The 18,397-nt window shown below is 56.0% G+C and overlaps 1 protein-coding gene and 1 pseudogene across 1 annotated transcript in view; one reads left to right on the top strand and one right to left on the bottom strand.

The window, feature by feature from the left end:
• The window catches only part of CCDC85C (coiled-coil domain containing 85C), a gene marked incomplete at its 5' end in the record, with an annotated part of 82,126 nt that overhangs the window by 18,558 nt on the left and 45,171 nt on the right, over nucleotides 1–18,397 (bottom strand). The window contains one exon of the mRNA XM_004376731.1: nucleotides 991–1,067. Coding sequence (XP_004376788.1) covers nucleotides 991–1,067 — 77 coding nt within the window. The remainder of the gene's footprint in view (nucleotides 1–990; nucleotides 1,068–18,397) is intronic.
• Nucleotides 4,435–9,720, top strand: LOC111820642 (40S ribosomal protein S4, X isoform-like; annotated as a pseudogene).

Genomic DNA, 18,397 nt, shown 5'->3' with positions numbered 1-18,397 from the left:
CACAGGGAGGGAGGGAGGGAGAGCCCGGCGTGGGGTGTCCACACGCCGCACAGGGAGGGAGGGAGAGCCCGGCGTGGGGTGTCCACACGCCCCACAGGGAGCGAGGGAGAGCCCGGCGTGGGGTGTCCACACGCCGCACAGGGAGGGAGGGAGAGCCCGGCGTGGGGTGTCCACACGCCGTGTCTACAGGGCCGGTGGCACTGCCCGTGCAGTCTGTGCAGGGCGAGGTGGGAGTTCAGTGACAGAGGCTTCGCTCCACGCTCGGGACCAGGAGCCTCCCCGAAGCTAGCAGGCAGGCAGTGGGGGCAGCAGACTCTGAGCAGGGCGGTCGTGCCAAGCCTGATGGTAGCCTAGCAGCTGAGGTCTCCCGGGGCCGGTTCTCAGAGAAATGCTTTGGGGACCCCGGCCCGCCATGTTTGGGCCAGCAGGTACAGCAGGGGAGGGGGTGCTCAGATCAAGCCGGGGATGGGTCAGCCCCCGTCACCGCCCCACACTGCCTCACAGCCCGGAGGGCCTCCCTGACCACCTAGGACCAACACTGCAGCCACGCCCACCACCAGGCTGCCCCACTCTGCCTCCCTGAGACGTCGCCCGGCAGCCGCCCTCACTGCCGCTTCTCCTCTAACCTGCCCCACTGCAAGGGTGGTTGCAGCCCCATCATGTGGGCACTGGGCCTGGTCAAGAGGGCTGGGGAAGTGGCCAGTGTATCCCAGCATGGTAGGGCAGGGAAGTTTCCAGAAGCCCATTTCCTTCCTTGTGTGGAAAGTACCAACCCCCGACAGCCCTGACCAGCCCCAAGGAGCTTACAGACCACGGAGCAGGGGGACAGTTGGCGTGGAAAGGCAGTAACACAGAGAATCCCAGAGGCCGTGGAGCAAGAACTCAGCCCGCAGTCCGGCTGGTTTCAGGGTGACTTCCGAGTGGGACTCGAGGGGACAGGTGGGAGGTTGGGGGCGTGGGAGGGCGTGGAGTGACGGCCGCGCTGCCTACCTGTGCGAGGAGCTTGTTGTCACCCTCCAGCAGCTTCACCTTGGTCTCCAGCTGCCTGATGTAGGTGGACGAGGGATCTGAAATGGCAGGAGAGGAGATCAACCACCAGCAGAGCGCCCTTCCGAAGCCAGCCCCCAACACCCCCTCGCCCTGGGCCTTGGGGTCCTGTACCTGCAGGAAGGGTTCCCACACCGGTGTGTTCGGGGCAACTCCTTCGCATCTTTAATACTTCCCAACCACAGAGTCCCCCCAGCACTCCCAGGGGGACCCACAACCAGGGAGCAATCTGCCCAGGAGCCACATCCAGGAGCCCCTCCACCACACAGCGGGGAAACTGAGGCTCCCAAACACCCTCCATGAGAGTCTGGCGTTCTCCCGACTCCACCTTGGTCTGATTCACAGGTGGGCTGATGACTCAAATGCCCCTTGCAAATGATTTGTACAGGTGGCATGCCCTGCAGGTAAGCCAGCACGTGTCCTCCTCAGCTCTCACTAATCAAGATTTCCAGGAGCTGGCGCTGGGCCTCGGACCCCGGCAAGAGGCTCAGAGGAATTCCCCAATTGCACGCCCCAGTTTCTGAACGAAGCCAGCACCCCAAACAGACAAGCCCGTGGAAAGCCCCTCACCACACTAACCCAGCTTTCCAACATCCCCCCACCTGGGTCACCCGGGCCCTGGCTCCTGGTCCCCATGGGGCTGAGAATCTGCTCAGCTGCCTGATGCGCAAAGCAGTGATGAGGTCACTCCTGGCTGGGGAGTGGAGGGAGGCTGCGTCGTTGAGGGCTGAGGTGACACTGAGGGTCAGGGAGGGGGCGAGCAGGGCAGGCAAAGGCACCCAGCCCCACCCACCAGCCGGAAGAGCAAGGGCAGCAGAGAGGGAAGGCAGCAGGAGCGCGCCTCTGTGCGCAGCCCTCACCATGGGGTCTTCCTGGGGGAAGGACAGGTGTGCCCCGATCATACGGAGGAGCACTTTGCAGCACCATCCCCCCTCCCATGCCTCCAAAGGAGGCAGAGTCTCCCCAGAATTCACATTAGGCATCTGACATCAGGCCCTTCAATCTCTACACCCCTCCCTACCACCGCAGGGTACCTGGGGACTCGGGCTCAGACCTCACAGGGTGTTTAACCATCCTGGGTGGGCAGAAGGGGGCTAGGGGAGCCGGACCCGCCATGCCCACTGTGTGCATCAAGAAACATCTGCCCACCCCCAGCACGCAGCTGGCGTGACCCCGACGAGCCACACCCTGGGGTCCTGGTGTCTAAAATCCTGAGGCCTTCTCGCCCTCTCTGGGGCCCCAGCTGCCAGCCCCAAGGTCCTATACCAGCGCCCGCTACCACCCGTCCTCCGAGGCCATGCCCCCAGAGGCCTTGCCCCAGAGGCCACACACCCCCAGAGGCCACACCCCCCAGGCAGAGAGGCAGCTTTCTGCCTCGTGCCCTCTGCCCCTTGACCTGCACATCTGAAGGACCCTCAGGAGCCCCCACCCGTGGCTCTGGACCGGGCCCAGCAGTGCAGCAGCTGAGCCCTAGTGAGGGAAGCCCAGCGGCCCGCCCCCTGCTGGGGAACTACACAAGCCAGACTGCCTACCCTTGAGCCCCACCTCGGGCCTCACCTCTCAGGAACCTTCCCTCACACACCCTGCCACGCCAGCCCCCCTCCCAGAGGACAGCAGACAGAGAGACAGACAGAGCAGAGGGATGCAGCCATAGCCAGGAAGTACCAGAAGCTGGACGGAGCAAGAAAGGCCTTTTCCCTAGAGCCTTCAGAGCACGTGGCCCCACTGAGAACCTTGATTCTGGACTTGAAGCCTCCAGAACTGTGAGAAAACACGTTTCTGGTGTTCTAAGCCACCCAGCGAGTGGTACTTGTTAAGGCAGCTCTAAAGAACTGATACAGCTACAGTTACGGATACAGTTACATCATTCAAACCCTGTTTAGGAAGAGTTTGTCTCCTAAACAATACGGAAAAATACTTAAGACGTCAGTGCAAAGACCTGGATACAAAATTATATGCGTATAATTACTGCTGTGTTTGGAAAAAGCCATGCTTTCCAACGCATTCAGGGAGGAAGAACATAAAATATTGACTGTGGGATTGCTCGGAGGAGGGACTACTTTCTCAAATGGGCTTTGGTTAGTTTTCAAATAATCTACTTTGAGAGTAGGAAGAGATTCTCCTTTTACAAAAAAGTGACAGATTATTGCACGATCACATCACAGAGCCACCCACTAGCATCACTGCAGTTTTAAATCAGAGGGAGAACAGGAGGTGGCTGGGGCCCAAGACGGGCAGGTGTCTCGTCAGCATCTCTGCTCGCAGCCCTCCTCCCAGATCTAGAGGCCTTTCCCGCTCCCAGGCGGAGCCCGTGCTGGCGGCTCCTGCAGAGCTGACCTGGCTTCAAGGCTGCCTGAAGTCCCAGTAAGCCCCTCGCCCTCCCTGCCTGACCTGTGCCCACACCTGCCGCCCGAGCCAGGCTCTCCACACGGCCAGGAGCCAGGGAGGCTGTACCCTGCAGGGGAAGAAGGAGAGCGAGAGGGCATCTCCGGGGTGGAGGCTGGAGGGAAGGAGACCCCAGAAAGGCCTGGCTCCCTGGCAGCTGCTTTTCCCAGCAGCCTCAGGCAAGCCCGTGATCCCATGGGGCACCTCTGAGCCCCAGCCTCCAGGAGACAGGCGTGTAATTAAATTAATCCCAGGGTTTACCGTAATGAGAAAAAGTCACGAGGGAGGCAAGCAGAGCTTCCCAGCTCGGCTGCTCATCGGGCAAATGAGGGAGGTGACCACAGAAGGGACCTGGGCCCCTCCCAGACCCCTGGGACCTATCCTGGGGGGTTCACGACACAGCTCCCATGGGCTCCTCAGGACAGCGCTTCTGGCCGCGTGTATAGCTGTCTAACACTATTCCTTTATGGGGGCTCTCCCTGGCCACCCCCCTCACAGATCTTTTGTTCTGGAGCAAGTGTGGAGGCGCCTATGCAGCCCAGGGGCGCAGGATCAGGGCCCAAAGGGTCTGCCAAGCTCCCCACCCCCGCCGTTCCCGGCTCCACCCAGGGAACCCTGCGCTGGGCCCCACACTCACCATTAGGCGACCCTGACTGCCTGGAAGCCGCCAGGCCTGGCCAAGCCCTCCTGCTGCCCTGCCACTTCCCCTGGGCGGGCCCATGCTGCCCGCAGCCTCCCCTGCAGCTGTGGCCGTGTCCAGCTTCCCACTTCCCAGTGGGTCTGAACAGCTGTAAGAATGGGGGCCAGGAGGCACGTCCGATCGCACCCGCAGTCCCCCAACCCAGCTCAGCACTCGTGTGGAGTGGCCCGGGCCAACTCCTGGAGAACTGGTGTGAACTCACCCGGCAGGGGGCGCAGGCCCAGTTTCCCAAAGGAGTCTGCTCTCAGGTGGCCTCTCTGGCTCTCAAACCTGTCCCGCCCCATCACCCTCACTCTAGGAACATGACGCCCCACCCCACCCCCCGGGGCAGGGACACGCAAGGAGGACATGGTCAGGTGGCCGAGGTGAGCGTTCTGGAGCCGACTTCAACAGCGTTCGACACTAGGCCCCCATGTAAGCCCCCCCGCCTGACCTTGTGTCTTAGTGGGGGTGCCTCGAAGCAAGCAGACCCAGAGACGAGGATCTGCAAGGGGGTTATATAGGAAGTGACCCAGGAAGCCCAGGTAGGGGTGAGGAGGTGAGACGGGGGCATCAATCCTGCTGAGGAGCTCTGGGGACCCCAGGGGCTACCCACCCAGGGTGCAGCTGCCTGCCTCTTCCCAGCGAGCCTTTCACACCCTCCGGCTCTGTGCCACCCTGGGCTCGAGACAACAGCAAAGGCCACACCAGCCCCACTTCTGCAAGGCCCAGCCTTCAGCCAGAGCTTAGTACCAGGTAGCAGCTGCCCACCTGCCCAGCCCGCAAGCTGACCCCAGGCAGCAGCTGCCCACCTGCCCAGCCCGCAAGCTGACCCCAGGCGGCAGCTGCCCACCTGCCCAGCCCGCAAGCTGACCCCAGGCGGCAGCTGCCCACCTGTCCTGCTCACAACCTGGACAGCAGCTGGTTTGGAGTTGCACATGCCTGGCTGCCTTGCACCTCCGATGCAGCAAGTAGGCACAGGTCTCCCCTGGCAAGCCTGGGATGCTTTGCTATGTGGGCTCCACTGACGAGCCTCTCAGCTGCTCCACAGAGCCTGGAGTTGGTCTGTTTTCTTGGAGGACTTGGAGGCTCCACCTCCAGCCCTACCTTCTCTATGGGCCAAGCATTCCCAAAGGTCGCCCAAGCCTCAAGTTCTGGCACAGCAGCAAGTCCTCAGATCCAGGACCAGAAAGGAGAGGTACGAACCTCAGGATGGTCCAGTCTGCTCATGAGGTGGAGCTCCTCGTCACCAGGGGTGTGCAAGCAGAGGCGGAATGGCCCCCTCTGCTGGACGGAAGTCTCAGGAACGCGGAAGGTTCCTGATGTAGCCATGAGAAGGGCACAGAAGGCCAGAAGGCACTGCTGCCCAGCTTGGTGCCAGATACACTCACTGATGCTCTTCAATCCACACGTGGACCCAGCCAGCGAGAAAAAGGGATGCTCCGAATGGAAGGATCTGCCCAAGGTCACAGAGTCAGGCGTGTGGGACCAGGTGGCAGACTCATGCTTGTCCAGGGACTGACCCCTTTATTTAAGGGACTCTCAGCCTACAGACGGAGCTGGAGGAACAACCCATTTACTGAAGGGCAAAGAGTGGAGAAGAGGTGCAGCCTAGGGGCTGGGGGCAGAGAGGGAGGAGGGGCTGACAGGAGCAACCATGGACTACTTCCTGGATGCAGCGGCACTGGCTCATAGCATGGAAGAGGAAGCCAACAGTGGAGTAGGGAAGGCAGGCAAGTCTGAGCAGAGGCAGGGCGTGAGCACAGGCGGGAGGCTCAGGAACCCCTGTGCTGTTCCTGGCACCCACAGCAGCTCCGGAAGACACGGGTGGAATGTGACTCGGGCATGATTTATGGATAAAGGCAAGAGGGCTTTGTAATAGGGAGCATCAAGTTCCCGCGAAAACGCCTCTCAGGCAGCGGCAGCACTGGGCGGGGCCGCTCCCTCCTCCCACCTGGCCCATGAGGGAGTCTGCAGGGAGTCTGCAAACTCAGCAATGACATCCAGAGCCCTGGGCAAGGGAGAGTCCTCTGGGCAGGCAACGCGATGAGAGGAGCAGCTTCTGCCCCCTTCACACACACAACGCTGAGTACCTACTATATGCCAGGCACAAACAAACTCCCATCATCCGTGCAGCCCTCGCGCCAAGCTGACGAGGCGGGTCCTATGACTACTGACCGTATCTCAAGGAGGAGGAACTCAAGACTCAGAGGTGAAGCAGTGGCCCCGGGTCACACAGGGAAAAAGCCGCAGGCTAGGATTTGAACTGGAATCTATCCAGAGCCAAGGCCCTTTCCACCTTGCCTCAAAGCCTCCCCACCAGCCCAGGGGTCCACACATGGCCACCCTGGGCCCCCCAGAACTGTCCCAGGGTCATCGGTGCTGCTCCACACAACCCTCTTCTAAGGCTAGACCCCACCTTCTGAGCCTGGAGCCCACCCCCTGAGCCTGGACCCCGTCCTCTGAGCCTGGACACCGCCTTCTGAGCCTGGACCCTGCCAACAGGCATGGAGAGTTCAGAGGTTTCTCCCCTCCTCCCAATGGCCCTGTCACAGAGCTGCTAAAAATGCAGCTGGAATTGGAGCTCATGGGCCCACCAAGGCAGAGCAGAAGGGGGCCCTGGAGGGAAGAAGGAGAGCGAGGGGGCACATATGGGGTGGCGGCTGGAGGGAAGAAGTCCCCAGAAGGGCCTCCTCTCCCAATGCAGAATTTTTGGTCGCGATGCCATGGAGCCTTCCTACCCCACAGTAAGGGCCACGCTCAGCTGTCTGCAGACACTGTTCTCCATTCCATCTCCCCCAAAGCTCCCCTCCAAGGGTGCTAGATGAGCTCCATGCTTCAGTATGAAAAGGCTTGACAACAGTATGTTTTTCAGTCCGAGCCCAAGTCCCCACAGCCACCGGGCCACATCAGCCCAAGCAGGCTAGTCCCTCCCATAAAGCGTCCTGGAGACCTAAAAACCCTGCTGAGCCAACACAAGTGATCAATCATGATGGAATCACAGTGACTGAAGCCCTCACCCCCTTCGTCCCAGGCCACCACCGTGCAAAGGAAACCCTGTTCAGCACCTGCCAAGAAAAGGAGTTAATTGGCACAGAGCAGACTCGTGATTGCATTAACGGAAAACGGGATCGCTGAGGCTGCTCACAGCCTTTCTTATGAGGGCACCTGCCCGCCCTCTGCTGACTGTCCGTGTGTCCGCCGCAACGGCCTGGGAGTGGAGACTCACCACAGCGGAGAGTTCTGCTTATGGGGCCGCATGGGGCTGTGGAGGCGCCCAGCGCTTTTAATTCCAGGAAAAGCCACCCAGCTTCCGAGCACCTCTCTGACGTCCGCAACTAGCAGCCAAACAGGAAGCCCTGCTCAGATTCGGATCATCTAGCATTTGCTCCACTCTGGGCCTGGCTGGTGGCACCCACGTTCTTAAACCCAGAACGCACACTCATTTCTGCACCTACAGCTTGGGAAGCCTGTGGCACCAAACTGAAATTGTGTGATAGTTTTGAACCAGGGCAGAAGGGAAGAGTTCCTGCCCGTGCATCCTCACCTGCCTCCAGGAATCAGCCCGCGCCCGTGCGAGGGCGGAGCAGGTGGTGGTGGCGGCACCTCTAGCCTGCGCTTGCCCTACCATGTGTAATCACTGCAGGCGTGCACAGAGGCCGTGCGCCGACCTCAGGCGGCCCGCCCGGCAGGGACATTCCCCGCCAGGGGCCACGTCACCCTTGGCTGCGGCTCTCTGCCGGCTGCACAGCACCCTCACCTGGCTCACCTGAGGAGCTTTTACAACCTGACCTCTTTCCCCCGAGACCAACTGAGTTGGACTCTAGTGCTGCGAGCGGGCATCAGAGACATCTTAACCAGCCTCCAGGGGGGTTCCAGCAGACAGCCGGGCTGGGAGCTCCTGACCACGCTGCTCAGTGACGGTTTACATGGCCGCCTCCCTCCCCAAGGGACCCCCGCCCTCCTGGCCCTGACTATTCATCAGTGAGGTGGAACTCGGCAGCAAGTGCCACGGACGCTCCAGGGATTAGGACTGCCATCGGAGCCCGGGATGGACGGGAACCAGAAGGGCCAGGCTTGTGCTTGCTTGTTTCAGGAGAACGGGGGTCTGTCTGCATGTTAGATGTCAGCTGAGTCCCTGCCGAGTGCCACACCATGGTGGGTGGGGGAGCTGCCTCGGAGCCCGCTGTCCAGAAGGAGAGTGAGGAGGGGCAGGACCACCCGGGGATGTTGCAGCCGTGTGCAGACGCGGGGACAAGTGGCAGGTGGGGCAGGCTCAGGAATCAGGGAATCTAGGTGTGGCATGGGGGCAGCAGGAAGTGGGTGGACAGGTGTCGCCACCTCACTCAGGACTTCCGAGTTTCAGCAGCAGGGGGGAATGAAAGGCTCTCAAGCAAGAGAAAGAGGGGGCTCCGGACAGTCCCCTCAGGCCGCTGCATGACATCTGGACAATGCGCCGCTGACTCTGTGCAACAAGAGGATTCCGAGGCGGACGGGAGGACCCCTGGACTCGGGGAGTTCAGAGGAAAGAGGCCCGTGTGGACCACATTTCTAGGGGGAAGACCACACCCCGGAGAGCTAGTGGTGGGCCACATGCCAGGGGTGGGGGACAGGCTGTGGACTATCGACTCTCTTTCTAGAACAGAGATCCCACCTCACGACACACAGAAAGCAGGTCCAGGAGGGGCAGGGATGCCTACATGAAAAAAACAACTTTAAATTAAATGCTTTTCTGACACATGCTACAACATGGATGAACCCTGAAGACTGTGTTTAGTGGAAGAAGGCAGGCTCAAAAGATCCCACTTACATGAGATACCCAGCCCTTTCCATGCCCAGCACAGCCATGGCTCGGCTCAGGGTCCCAAGAAGCATCTGAAGCATGTAGCAGCTGCAAAGCATCGGATGCTGGACGAACAGGGTGTTTGCTCCTCATCCGTCCACCAGTCCCACAAGCTGAGACAGTGTCTCCCCTCCTCATTCCCTGAAGGAACAGAGGCAAGTAGGCCCTGACAGAAGCCGACATCAAGATCTGTGGCAGCAGCTCATTAAGGCTGACGACAAGGTCCCAATGGATACAACCTGCCCAGCTGGCTTTATGGACATCGGCAAGACTGGGGGGGAATTCCCTCCATCTGCTCTATGATACCCAGGGTCACTTTGCTATTCATCGCATTACACCCAAGGAGGCGAAGTACAAGTTGCGCAAAGTAAGATCTTTACGGGCACGAAAGGAATTCCTCACCCGATACTTGAACCATCCACACCCCCGATCTCCTTATCAACGTGAAGGACCATTCACATTGATTTGGAGACTGGCAAGAGGACCGATTCCAGCAAGTTCCACACTGGGAACCTGTGTGCGGCGACTGGAGATGCTCCTGGTAGGGCTGGTGTGATCACTAACAGAGACAGCCATCCATCACAGCTCCTTCAACGTGGTTCACGGGAAAGACACCAACGGCTTTGCCGTCTGGCTCTCCAACATTTTTGAAATTGGCAAAGGTGACAAACCATGAATTTCTCTCCCCCGAGAAAAAGGCATCCACTTCACCATTGCTGAAGGCAGAGACAAAAGACTGGCCGCCAAGCAGCAGTCGGAGACATGAGCTCTAGGTGCCGTGAATGAAGAGGGCTTTGTGCGTGACTAACTTGTGTTGTTGTTAGTTGCTGTCACATCGATGCCAACTCATGGTGACCCCAAGCGCGCCAAGCAGAACTGCTCCATCGGATTTTCAAGGCTGTGACCTTTCGGAAGCAGATCACTAGGTCTTTCTTCCAAAGGTGCCTCTGGGTGGGTTCAAACTCCCAACCTTTTGGCCAGTAGTAGGGCGCTGAACTGTTTGCACATCCAGGGACTCCAATTAAAGAACATACAGCATGGGGAAGAAAATGTCCAGAATAGGCAAATCCAAAGAGACAGAAAGCAGATTAGTGGTTGCCGGGGGATGCCAAGAAGAACTGACGCCTTTGAATTGTGGTGTTGGTGAAGAATATTCAATGTACCATGGACTGCCAAGAGAATGAACAAATCTGTCTTGGAAGAAGTACAGCCAGAATGCTCCTTAGAAGTGAGGATGGCGAGACTTCATCTCACATCCTTTGGACATGTTATCAGGAGGGACCAGTTCCTGGATAAGGACATCATGCTTGGTAAAGTAGAGGGTCAGTGAAAAAGAGGAAGACCCTCAGTGAGATGGATTGACACAGTGGCTTAGAACAATGTGCTCAAGCATAACAACACTTGTGAGGATGGTGCAGGACCAGGCGATATTTCATTCTGTTGTACATGGGGTCGCTATGAGTCGGAACAGGGGATGGGGCGGTGGGGAACAGAGATTCACTGTTGAAGAGTACAAGGTTTCTTTTGGGGTGATGAAAATGTTCTGGAATTTAATACTTGTGACAATTCTACAAATCCATGAACGTAAAACCGCTGACTTGTACACTTAAAATGAGGAAACTTAACAAAATGTGAACCACATCTCAATAAAGCTGTTATTTAAAAAAGGCAAAAGGACCCCTTCAGGAGCAAGGGAGAATGAAGAAAACAAGATAAAAGGGAAAGATGAGTCCAAAGGACTAATGGACCACAGCTACCACAGCCTCCACCGGACTGAGTCCAGTACAATTAGACGGTGCCCGTTTACCACCACTGACTGCTCTGACAGGGATCACAACAGAGCGTCCTGGACAGAGCTGGAGAAAAATGTAGAACAAAACTCTAACTCACAAAAACAGACCAGACTTACTGGCCTGACAGAGACTGGAGAAACCCTGAGACTATGGGCCCCGGACACCCTTTTAGCTCAGTAATGGAGTCACTCCTGAGGTTCACCCTTCAGCCAAAGATTAGACAGCCCCATAAAACAAAACGAGACTAGTGGGGCACAACGGTCCAGGGACAAGGACTAGAAGGCAGGAGGGGACAGGAAAGCTGGTAATAGGGAACCCAAGGTCAAGAAGGGAGAGTGTTGACATGTCGTGGGGTTGTTAACCAATGTCATAAAACAATATGTGTACTGTTTAATGAGAAACTATTTGTTCTGTAAACCTTCATCTAAAGTACAATAAAAAAAATTTTAAAAATAAAATAAAAAAGGAAAAAGGAAAAAAAGTATGCTTTCAAGTAGGAAAGGATTTCTTAATCAAGAAACAAAAGGAATAAACCATGAAGAGAAAGATCGTCAACTCCAGCTATCTGAGTATTAAAAACCTGCCCAACAGAAGATCCGTGGGTGAAGTTCAGGGACAGCCCACCACCTGGGAGAAGCTATCTGCAAGTGCCATCCCAGAACGTACAAGGATCCCACAGCTACGTACAGAATCCCTACAGATCCACAGGGAGATCAATGACAGCGGGCAAAGGCTACACAAAGAGGTAAGTCACACAAGAGGAAACCCGAACAGCCACGAAATACGTGAGAAGACCCCAACCGCGCTCGTAATCAGGGAAATGCGGATTAAAACGAGGAGATGCCATTTCCGTCGGCAGACTGGCAAAAAGAAAAAGCAGAAACACCGAGAAATGGCACCCTTGTAAGGAACAGACACCACGGCGACAATACTCACTTGCACCGCTGATTTGGCAGGACTCCGCTCCACTGGAGAGGCTCACGCCGAGACAGCCCGCACAGGTGTACACGCAGACAGGTACAAGAACCTGTCCGGTAGCACTGGCTGTATTAGGAAGCATTAGAAATCACCTGAATATCCTCCCCAGAAGACCAGCTCGATTGTGGTTTACCCAAACCATTCACACTACACCAAGAACAAAATGAACAGAGTCACACATATCAGCAGGGATACACCCCAGAAACACGATAAAAGGGGGTGCGATACTGAAGGGTACAGAGTGTGCCACCATTTGTATACAGTGGGAGGCCTGCCAAGTTTCAGGATACATTGTTTACGGACGCGCGCCCTGCAGGAAACGTGCACGGGATCACGAGCACCAACTTCTGGGTACAGTCTCCCTTGGGGCAGGGGTACGGGAGGGGAGGGAGGGGGCAGGAGATGATCTACAGGCCCCTCAAGTCTACCTGTAAAGCTTTATTTCTTAAAAGGAAGAGATCTGAAGCAGAAGTGCCTTATGGTTGGCAATGTGGGCCGTGGGATAAATGGCCATCTTGTTATTCTCTAAGCTTACTTCTTATACATTTCTTACCAAACAACAGTGCTTTTTAAGTAACAGGAAGAATGTCCAGGCAGCACAACAGACTCGTCAGGAAAGAAACTAAACACTCTTCATTCCATACCGCCCCTCCCGGTGTCTGGATTCCCAGGCTGCTTATGGAAAACCTCCAGAACATTCCCTGCAGGGGGCTCCTCTAGTGCCACCCCATTAAGTCCCCTGCTCCAAGGACAGCAGGCGAGAGCCCGTGGAGAGAGGCAGGGGACAGAGGGGGGGGCCCCCCCTCTGCCCTGACCCCCCAGTGGCCTGGACCAGCCCAGTGAAATGAGGGTGGGGGACCAGATGACCCAGAGGGCAGGCCAGGGAGGCAACTCTGAGTTACTGCGAGACAGCGTCCCTCCAGTTAGGGCGGGTGACTAACAGCAGGTGATTGCTGGCCAAGACGATCATCACAAGCCGGCTTCATGGTGTCACTCTCCCCAGGGTTCCCAGGAGGCAGCATTCCAGCCTCGGCAAAGCACCGACTCCTTTCCTCCCATGGGATGTTGAAAGGAGGTAATTGGTGCCCACAACGACATGAACAACAGAACCTGTGTGCAGATGAGCACTGCTGGGTTCCTCTGAAAAGGTGGCAGTGGAGCGAGGAGAGGGGAGGCCCAGGCGGAGGCCCAGCCAGGACAGCACCCTCCACGCAACCTCGGCCTCAGTGTCCCCAGGTGAAAACAGAAGGCCTTATTCTGGAGGAAGATCTCAGCTTGGGCTTGGGAAATGTGGTTAGCAAAATAATGCCCCCCAAAGATGTCCCTGCTCTGCTCCCTGGAACCGGTGACTGTGCCAAGTGACAGGGCAAAGGGCCTTTGCAGAGGTGGCTGAGGTTAAGGAACTCAAGATGGGGCAACTAGCCAGGATTACCCAGGGAGGCCCAATCTAATCCCACGTGTCCTTAAAGCTGAGAGCCCGTCCCAGCTGTGGTCAGAGGGAGCTGTGAAGGTAGGAGGAGGGTCAGAGATGTGCTGGCTTTGAAGATGGAAGAAGGGCCAGGAGCCAAGGACTGCAGGCGGCCTCCGGAAGCTGGAGGAGGGGGCAGCTGTACAAGGCCAGCCGCACCATCCCAATGTCACCACAGGGGGCCCTTGGGAGCTAAAGCCAGCAGGGGCCAGGCGGGCAGGGCTGTAGACGGCAAGTGTCGGCTGGGCCAGAGCGTCCTGCCCAGCCTCAATAGCCCCTCGGCACAGTGGGGGCCAACCAGGCTCCCCAGACCACCCAAAGGGAGGGCCTGCACCCACACATTGCCATCTCAAGGAGGGGCCGTGGCCAGGTGCAGATGTTGGCGTTGCTGGGGCTCTCGGACGTTGGGGACACAGGTCACTCAGTCCATGCCTGTCTGGCATCACTTCCTCAGCTCCGTCTCTGGCTGAGCCTCCGGCCCCAGGGGCCTTTTACCCAGTAAATGCAACTGAAGTTGCCCTTTGGACCCAAGGCCCTCCCCACAACAGGGCGGGGGTGCATGAGCCTCCAGGGCTCAAGGGTCACCTGCTAGCCTTGGGCAGGGCTTGGAAAACCCTCCCTTCCTGCTCAACTTTTGGTACTGTGACACCAGCGGACGGCCCAAAGCAGGAGCAGCGGGCCAGAAGCCCACTGTCCTGCTGGCCAGGTACCTGATCAGCCCAGGCCCGTGGGGATGGGGCGGCTGCGATTCTCGATGGGAGGGACCCCAGAACCCCGGGCGGAGCCAGGGTGGAAAGTCAGCTCTGCCACAGCTCACGTACTGGGGAAAGGCCAGGGTCGGCTGGGCTTCTCTGCGCTCATGGGGTGCAGGCAGAAACAGTCTTCCCACATCACCTGCCCGACAGCTGTATGACCCCACGCTAGTGACTGGCCGTCTCTGAGCCTGTTTCCTCATCTGTAACTGGAAAGAATGATGCTCCCCCCACCCCCAAGGCTGCTCGAGGGCTCTGGACCCCAGAACCCTGCAGCTCAGGAATCGAAGGAGGCTCCGTAACTTTTTCACAGGCCATGCTCTTCCAGCGTCTTCACCAGCACTGGCTCTGGTTCAAATCCCCACAGGGACACTTGCTCCCAGGGGGCATGGGAGCTGTGTGAGCCAGGCAGGTCACTTCCCCTCTCTGGACAAGGAGCGAGTGGTCGGCCTCCAAGGACCCTGCCGGTGTGGGTGGGCACAGGCGGAACAGGCTCATGGCTGCAGCACACCCCGGTATGTGCCCACGCAGCCGTGCTTCTTTAAGAAGTCCTGAACACCAGGAGGGAGACCAGGCCTGAAGGTCAGGGCACAGCCGGTGCCAGGATGAGGGCAGTGTTTGGTTGCTAACGAGAATAAACAGACCTTGCTCCTACACAGGAAGGGCCTGTTGGAGAAGCGCCATGAGGAAGCGGGGCAGGGCACGGAAGAGCCTCCCTCTGTCCCTGCATGTCATCACTCACACAGGTGACGGCCGGCCCACCAGGAACTGCCCCACGGCCAGTGCCCAGGGTCAGCAGGGAGGAGGCAGGAGACCAAGGAGGGACCCTCAGAGCCTCAGGAGTCAGGGCAAATGGCACTTTAGGTCAGCCTGTCCCAACCTCTCCTTCTACCCATAGGTGAACCGGGGGCCCTAAGGTGCTCGCCAACCGGTCCGAGGTGGCAGGGCCAGTCAGCAGCACAGACAGGACGAACAGCAGGTGCCCTGGCCCAGCCACAGTGACCCTACGAGGAAGCACACCTTGGCCATTGAATCCCAAACTCCTTTCTCCCCCCTGGCACACCCAGCCAGCTGTCTGTCCTGAGCAAGGGGACAGTGACAAGAGCAGTGGTCGTGACAGCAATAGATCACAAGCCCATTGGGTGAAATAAGAGTCCCTGAGTCCACGCTGATGACAATACCCCCATACACAGGTAAACGAGAGGTGCACCTCACGGCCCAACCCCAACTGTAGCTGTAGATGTTCAGAGGAAGGTAGAAATTCACCATCACAACCATCACGGCTTCATGTATGAACAGCTGATGGAGACAGACATCGCTACATAGTCTCGAAGTCCTAGCACTCACGATTTATTAGTTACAGAGGAACACAGACAGTAAAACCTGCGAAAGCGGGAACCCGCGTAAGGTGGAAACCTGTCAGGGAAGGAAAACACAAAATATTTTCCACCAACGGAGGGAAAAGTGGTGAGACTGCTCCCTGCCAAAGGCTGAAAACTTGCGAGACCTGGAAAAACAAGGCAGTCCCGTTGAGTTTCGGCTCTCACAGGTTCCACTATAGTACCTTCCCAATGGGGAAGTGATGCATTTAGCTCACTGTGGCTGGTACCATCAGGATGCCTCCCGATAGGACGCTCCAGGGAGGACGCCACTCACTTCTGCGGCGTGCCTGACCCTAATCTCAGGGACATCAGACAAAGCCGCATTGATGGACCGTCTCCCGAGAACCAGTCTGCCCTCTTCCAAAATGTCAATGAAATGTCAAGGAAGAGCGAGAAACTGTTTTAGCTGGAAGGAGACTAAAGAGATGAGGCACAAAGCGTGGTCCTGGATGGGATTAGAAAATCATTGCTCTAAAGCCCCTGTTGGGACAAGCGGTGTGTCAACATGAGATTCCCTGATGTCGGTCACTGTACTGTCACTACGTAAGGGACAGGCCTTGTCCTAAGAATGAACACCAAAGCATTTAGGGTGAAGAGGTAGGGTGACTGCAACTCCTCGCAAATGAAAGAATGGCAGACCCATGAGCAAGAGGTTAATAATCGGTGAGTCTCGGTGAAAGCCTGACAGGAGCCCTTTGTACTATTCTTGTAAGTCTGAACTTATTTCAAAATGAAAAGTACACGTGGCATTATGCCTTCGTCAAATCCCACAACTCTATGTAACACAAAGAGTGAAGCCTCTTGTAAAGTATGGACTTCAGGTAATAATAACGCAGCAACATTCCTTCATCAGCTGTCACAGATTACCACACGACTGCAAGGGGTTAACAGGAGGAGCACCCGTGTGCAGAGAAGGTGTGTGGAACTCACTTCCTGCACAATTGCTCTGTAACCTAGAAACGGCTCTAAAAAATAGTCTATACATTTTGCACATAAAAAATATTTTTTTTTTTTTAATGAACTTTTCTGTCCACTTGAGGCGTTATATACAAGCCGATACTGGAACCACCTGGGCAAACCCCCACGGCTTCGCAGGGTCTCCCAGCGTACCTGACGGCAGGTAACTCTCAGCAGAGTGCGGACTCGCCACCCAACACGGCAAGTTCCCCCACCTCTGAGCACCATCTCCCCAGCTGATGTCATAGTCACCAGTGCTGCCACAACAGGGACACCACAAGTGAGCAGATTAACAAATTCTCTCCCATTTAGGAGGCTAGAAGTCTTTATTCGGGCCGCTGGCTCTAGGGGAAGGCTTTCTCTCTCAGTTGGCTCTGGGGGCAGGTCCTCGTCTCTTTTCAGTTTCTATTCCTCTGTGATTGTCACGTGCATGGCATCCATCCTCCCCCGTCTCTGCTTGCTCACTTCATCTGCTCTTACATATCTCAAAAGAAGCTCTCTTAAAACACACCCGAGACTAACGCTGCCTCATTAACAAAGAAAACCCACTCCCCAATGGGGCTGTAACGACAGGGATAGGAGTCAGGACTTAGAACACAAATCTTTGGGGGATACAATCTAATCTCTAACAGCCGTGGAAGGGGGCTACAGGATAATACCACTCACTTCTGTAGTGGGTTGAATACTGTTCCCCAAAAATGCACATCCACCCGGAATTTCAGAATGTGACTTTGTTGGAAATAGGGTCTAATCACGGTAAGGATAGAAATGAGGGCACCCTGGATTGGGGGGGGTGGGCCTTAAACCCAACGAGTGTCCTTGTAAACGACAGGAGACAGCCATGTGACAGGCCAGACTGGGGTGATGCACCTCCAAGCCAAGGAACCCCAGCAGCACCCAGGTGCTAGGAGAGAGGCATGGAACCCATTCTCCCTCAGATCCTCCGGAAGGAACCAACCCTGCTGACACCCGAAATTCAAACTTATGGCTTCCAGAACTGTGAGAAATTTCTGTTGGTTTAAGCCACTTGGTTTGTGGTAATTTGGTACGGCAAACCTAGGAAACAAATATACCTTCTTTTACAGATTTTTAAGGGTAAAAATGAAAGAACTCGCAGTGGGGGAGGGGGCATGCGGGAACCCTCAGTACTTTCTACACAACTTACCCCTAAACCTAAAACTGCCCTAAAAAACAAAGCTTTTTTTTTTTTTTAATGAAATAGCAGATAGGAAAATGTCAAGCAAATGCCAGTTACACTTGATTCGCACTCACCCTGGCCACCATTTTGTCGAATTTCCCAAAGTGACTTCTTCCACCAAGATGACTCAAAGCCCCTTCCCCCACCACCCCACCCCCCACCCCCAGCCAGTGGCAACCTTTGACCAAGAACACGGCTGTCAACAAAAATCCACTGGCTATCAGAGCCACAAAAGATGGACCCTGATAGAATGGGGGAAAAATGTTGAACAGGACCTCAAATTCCTAAAAAAAACAAAATCAGAGCTACTGGACTGATTGAGACTGGAGGACTCCCCAAGACTACTCCCCTAAGATTCTCTTCAAACCTTGAACCAAAACTAGCCCCTGAGGTCACCCTGTAACTAAACAACGATTGGTTCAAAATATAATATCATCTGTAAGTAATGTGCTCCTTTTTAAAAATTACCTATATGAAACCAAATGGTCACCAATTACTTTAAAAGAAAGATGAGAAGGTAAGGGGGTATGGAAACTAGATTAACAGAAACAGAACAACCAGAAGGAGAATAATGAGAATGTTCACACGTTGTGAAGAATGTCACTAAGGTCACTGAACAACTTGTGTAGAAACTGCTGAATGGGAACTTAAACTGCTATGTAAAACGTTACCAAAACACAATAAAAAATTATTTTTAAAAAAAACCCACAGTCCAAATTGCTGGCGGAGGGCTGTGGGGACCATGGTCTCAGGGAACATCTAGCTCAACTGGCATAACACAGTTCATAAAGACAATGTTCTACATTCTTACCTTGGTGAGTACTGTCTGGGGTCTTAAAAGCCTGTGAGCAGCCATCTAAGATACTCCACTGGTCTCACCCCTTCGGGAGCAAGGGAGAATGAAGAGAACAGGAT

Source organism: Trichechus manatus, unplaced genomic scaffold, assembly GCF_000243295.1.
Source record: "Trichechus manatus latirostris isolate Lorelei unplaced genomic scaffold, TriManLat1.0 scaffold00045, whole genome shotgun sequence".
Classification (NCBI taxonomy): domain Eukaryota; kingdom Metazoa; phylum Chordata; class Mammalia; order Sirenia; family Trichechidae; genus Trichechus; species Trichechus manatus.
The sequence above is the reverse complement of the archived record's forward strand: the minus strand, read 5'-3'. Positions and strand labels throughout refer to the sequence as shown.